This window comes from Peromyscus maniculatus, chromosome 9, assembly GCF_049852395.1.
Source record: "Peromyscus maniculatus bairdii isolate BWxNUB_F1_BW_parent chromosome 9, HU_Pman_BW_mat_3.1, whole genome shotgun sequence".
NCBI lineage: Eukaryota > Metazoa > Chordata > Mammalia > Rodentia > Cricetidae > Peromyscus > Peromyscus maniculatus.
This window is the reverse complement of record NC_134860.1, coordinates 54,703,226-54,708,270: the sequence shown is the minus strand read 5'-3', so window position 1 is coordinate 54,708,270 and position 5,045 is coordinate 54,703,226. Positions and strand designations below refer to the sequence as shown.

Genomic DNA, 5,045 nt, shown 5'->3' with positions numbered 1-5,045 from the left:
GGATGAGGCAAGAGATTCTTTTGAAACTTTTATTTGATTCCATTTACTACTCTTCACTGGGAAGGTAGAGAAAGAAGTTTACATATACAAAACATAATGATTGCAATGTAGTTAGAGAAAATTCAAGGAATCTACACTGTTTCTTCTTCGGCCCAGGGTGCTCATAAGAAGTTGAACATGGCTGATGAAGGCTGGATTCTTCAGGGCCAAAACAGGAAGCAGGTGTGGCACAGTTAAATGTTTTCAAGTTCCCATCAGGAAATCAAGAATGCCCACTGTACGTCATTGTTGGTGGGTTCCCTTGAAGCTCTCCGGAAGGCACAGGGAAGCCATAATCCCAAGGCTGGTACACGGGAGTCAGCCATTGCATTGGAGGTTGAGGGTACATGTGGGGTATGGGTGATGCAGCTCCATCATATTGAGGTCCTGTGGGAGAAGAAAGAGAGAGAGAGAGAGAGAGAGAGAGAGAGAGAGAGAGAGAGAGAGAGAGAGATCATAAGCATGGTATCCTGATTTTCACTGAATCACCTTCAGTAATCAATTGGCCCCTTGGTCAAAATCAACTATGAACAAGTCATAGTTCCATTGCTTGGGTGTGAGAGGGAGTTAGACACACAGGGAGGCCAGACATTGCTGCTTTGTGCCACAGAGGCCTGTGGGAATGGGGCTTGCCTACATTCTGTGCCCATGAAGAAAGGCCAGCTGAGACCACCTTCTATAGAGCCTCAGAGGTCTCTGCAGAAGGGACTAACCTGGGCAGGGGCTCCACTCTTGTCTGTGACCAAGGATCCTGTAGAGGTGCTCCGAATACGGAGAAAACAAGGGTTCGACCCCTGCTCTCTCGTGAGTGAGCCGCCAGTGCAAGGTCTTTAGATCAGTCATCAGTTGCAGAGAGTCTTGCCAGGTCTTCCTTAGGCCTCGCTGACAGAGTCGCTGTTGAATAGCCCTGACTTTTTCACAAGTGTTTTGCCCTTTGTGGCCCACTTCTTGTTCAACGACTTCCCACTCCATCAGGAATATCCTAATTTCGCTATCATTCCAAGGCCTATGGGAAGGATCTGCAAAGGACAGAGGAATGGGTCAGAGCATTTCCCACCATGCACATCTAAACTTTTCCTGGGGACTCTTCCTGCACACTGATCAACCACAGGGCCTTCATTCACGTATCGTGAGATTACAAACACCTGCTTGTTAGCCAAGGATTAGGCATCTACCCTGCCCTTAATTACAAGGAGTCCACTCACTGGGAGTGCATAGGTGTCTTCAGTTTTAGAAAATACATTTCAGAATAGAAGAAGCTCTCACAGGACAAGTGGGACCTGGGAACACTGTTCCCACCAAAACTCATAACCACCCCTCCCACACCCCAGAGTGCTTATCCTAGGCCCAGAACCTCTGTCTCTACTGTGAGAAGGTCAGAGATCTGGAACCACTGAGTACCTCTCTATCCTCACTACTGCCTCTCACATCTGGGGTCTGCCATAATCTCAGGAATCACAGATCAAGAAACGCAGTAGAAGGTTTTTGGGTTAGCACACATTTCTCGATGATTACCTGAGGGGCTTCCTTGTCTTTCCTGTTGCCCACTCTGGTCCATTCTGCCTTCTTGGGTGTTTCTCAAACTTTTGACTTGGTTTACTTTTCTCTGTCAAGAAATGAACAAATGAGTTCTCAACACCATTTTTATGCAACAGGGATAGCTGTGTGTGGATTAAGGAACCAGCCTCTTGCAGCATTAGCAAACAATGGACCCTTCATTCCTCATCTACAGATGCTGGTCATTCTCACCTCAGGAAAGCTTGGTTGTCAAGCTTGACCAGGAAAAGCCTCCAGTGAGTATCAGAGCCGTCCCTGTGGAAGGGACAGATGAGACCCAGAAAGACCTGTCCTGGGAGATGATGGTGTAACAGCAAATGCTAAAAGGTCTTATCAATAAAAACAAAAAACAAAAAAAAATGAGGCCTCATAGTGTGTAAATCTGAAGCATCAAGGAAACAGAAGAGTCAGCCATTGTTCTTACCTCTACAAAATCCTCAGCCTTAAGAGTGTGAGTTTCTGTTTGTTCAGGCCTTATATACTTTTCTCTGCCCTGACATCACTTCCTGGGATTAAAGGTGTGTGTCCTTCCCAAGCAAAGGCATGAGATCTCAAGTGTTGAGATTAAAGACTCTCTTCCCAGAGTGGCCTTCACCTCAGAGACCCAGATGAGATCCAGAGGGTTCTGTGCCTCTCCAGTGAGAGGATTAAGGGTGTGACCCATAAATTGTCTGGCCTTTATGGATAATCTAACTTCTGGCTTTGTTCTCAGATTCCCAGATAAGTTTTATTGGGGTGTACAATATATGACCCCGACACCTCACCCACTCTCTTCACCTCTCACCCATTCCCTCCAAACTTCTTTCTGTTACCTTACTGCTAAAAGTCCATCTTAAACATCCTAATTCACCCCAGCTGTGCTTCAAAAAACATAAAAATATCAGAAGAATTATGAAACCCAATATTTTCCATCTCCTGCATAGGACCTGGTTGTTTGGCTGCAGGAAATAATAGCAGTTCTTTCCTGAGAGGTGCCCGGAGTAGTTCAGGGCGGTGGTGGCACATGCCTTTAATCCCAGCACTTCGGAGGCAGAGCCAGGTGGATCTTTGTGAGTTCGAGGCCAGCCTGGTCTTCCAAGTGAGTTACAGGAAAAGGCACAAAGCTACACAGAGAAACCCTGTCTCGAAAAAACAAAAACAAAAAAAAAAAAAAAAAAAAAGAATCATGAAACCCAATATTTTCCATCTCCTGCATAGGACCTGGTTGTTTGGCTGCAGGAAATAATAGCAGTTCTTTCCTGAGATGTGCCCGGAGTAGTTCAGGGTTATTCCTCTCCACACAGTGGGTTGCAGGCTAGTGTTGAATAAAGCAGAATCTGCCTCAGCAAACTTCACGTTCAAAGTAGTAAACCTTATTTTTACCTGCTGTCCTGGTCTGTCCAATGAACATATTACCAACACCTTCCACGGCCTTGCCGTGAGTACAAGATGATTCCATAATCATGTGGATTACAGAATTGTCCCAGAGGCACAAAGACCACCTTCTGGGATTAATTCCAGGACAAATGTCCCAGCCATCATTCAGAAAACACAGAATAGAATCCCCGACTCACATACCTTTTTCCTCCTGAGATCTGTCTGGTTCTACAGTGTCACAGAACTGGGGTTCTCTGGATGTTGGCGGGTCCCACAGAGACTGGAGTGTGGACAAAGAGCTCCGCTCACCTCCGTGCAATTCTGGAAGACTGTGAACTAAGTATTGATCCGGCCCTTTATATATCCCTTGGTTGTGATTGAATCTGGCCCCGCCTCTCTGGATCATAGGCTGGGTCAGCAGTGGAGAACACCAAGATTGAATCCCATCTCTGGAGGCTGAGACAGGAGGGTGGCCCCGATTTCTCCAACTCTGACTCAATTTAAAATTATCAAAGAAACACAACACAAACAAGACAACTCACTTCAATTTGGGTTTTGTGACATTGATTTTTAGTTGTTGTCTCATATTTGTTTGTTTGTTTGTTTCTATATAGTCCTGGCTTTCCTTGAACTCACCAAATTTTCAATTAATCCTTCAGGGCATCACACTAGTCAGCCCACGTCTGGATCCCCATCTTGAGTGTTCGCATTAAACATGTGGGCCACTTTGGCTGCTGGATTTCATGCTCTAACACATTTGCTAAATTTAAATTCATTAAAACTTCTTGTAAATTTTTTATATTTAAAAGTCTGTTTTTCCCTGGGCAGTGGTGGCACAGATCTTTAATCCCAGGGCTCGGGAGGCATACACAGGCTGATATCTCTGAGTTGCAAGCAAGCCTGGTCTACAAAGTGGCTTCCAAAACAGGCTTCAAAGCTACAGAGACACTGTCTGAAAAACCTAAAACAGAAAACAAATGAAAAAACAAACAAAAAGAGTTACTGGCTGTAAAATTAGTTCAGCAGATAAGAACACTGGTTGTTGTTCTCCCATAGGTCCTGAGTTCAATTCCCGTCAACCACAGGAGAGCTCACAACCATCTATAATAAGATCTGGCACACTGTTCAGGGCTGTAGACACACATGCAAACAACACACTGTAAAAATAACTAGTAAATGTTGCTGTTTTTAATGTATTTTTTTCATTAACAACTGAAGTTTCTCTTCTCACTTACACCAGCTCACCCCATATCTTCCATCCTCACTTCCTCAGAGAGGGTGAAACCCTGGAACAGAAATTTAAAAACTCTGGCATATCATCTTGAGGGAGAACCAAGCCTCTCCCCACACCTGCGTCTCCGTAAACTTTCATTGAAAACCGGAGATTTACAGAATTTTTTGGATCTGTTACGTGGTAACTGGGGATCATGACTAAAACTGCATATCCTCCAAATACTGGAAGTGGACCGTGGAATCTTCTTCACCAGAGGCAAAAGGAGAGAAAGGAAGCAGTGCAGGAGAACAGGGGATAGCAGGAAAGCACGGCCTGTGGAAAAGTCAGGGGCAGTGGGGCAACAGGGCCTTCTAGGATGGAGGCCACGCTGGATATGCCAGTGCTGGGCCAGGCTTCGAACCCTTCTGTCTCTCAGATCAGCTGACTATTACCATAGCCTGAACACCTCAGTCATGGATGATTCTCCCTCCTAGAGAGGCACACAGTTGCTTATCCACCCCAGTGGTTCTCACACTGTGGGTCAGGACCCCTCTAGACCTAGAATGATCCCATCACAGGGATGGTCTCAGATTATCAGCAAACACAGATATTGACATTATGATTAAAACAGTAGGAAACTGGACTTACAAAGTAGCAATTGAAATAATCTAATGGTTGGGTGGTCACCACAACATGAGGAACTGTATTGAAGGTGACAGCATCAGGAGGTTGAGGAACACTGCTCTATCCTGTGGGACAGGAGGTTTCCCTGCTGTGTTCACTTTAAAGCAAAGAGGACTGAGGGACAACAGGACAGTGACATCCAACAGGGATTCACATCATCAATATTCAAGAGTAGGGAAAACCTCATTCTGGTCCT

General features: G+C 45.3%; 1 protein-coding gene across 1 annotated transcript; it reads right to left on the bottom strand.

Moving 5' to 3' along the window:
- Positions 1–262: 262 nt before the first annotated feature.
- Positions 263–3,040, bottom strand: LOC143267134 (uncharacterized protein MSANTD5-like). Its single transcript, XM_076544041.1, has 3 exons — positions 2,959–3,040; positions 753–1,058; positions 263–426 (listed from the first exon to the last, which is right to left on the bottom strand). Exons 1-3 carry the CDS (start codon positions 3,038–3,040, stop codon positions 263–265), a joined length of 552 nt encoding a protein of 183 aa, XP_076400156.1.
- Positions 3,041–5,045: the final 2,005 nt, after the last annotated feature.

Excerpts from the sequence above, each read along its gene's own strand:
- LOC143267134 (XM_076544041.1), bottom strand. The coding sequence starts at position 3,040 with ATGATTATGGAATCATCTTGTACTCACGGCAAGGCCGTGGAAGGTGTT. Across the intron at positions 1,059-2,958 it reads TGGACAGACCAGGACAGCAG|ATCCTTCCCATAGGCCTTGG; the intron begins GTAAAAATAAGG and ends TGTCCTTTGCAG. Across the intron at positions 427-752 it reads AGAGTGGAGCCCCTGCCCAG|GACCTCAATATGATGGAGCT; the intron begins GTTAGTCCCTTC and ends CTTCTCCCACAG.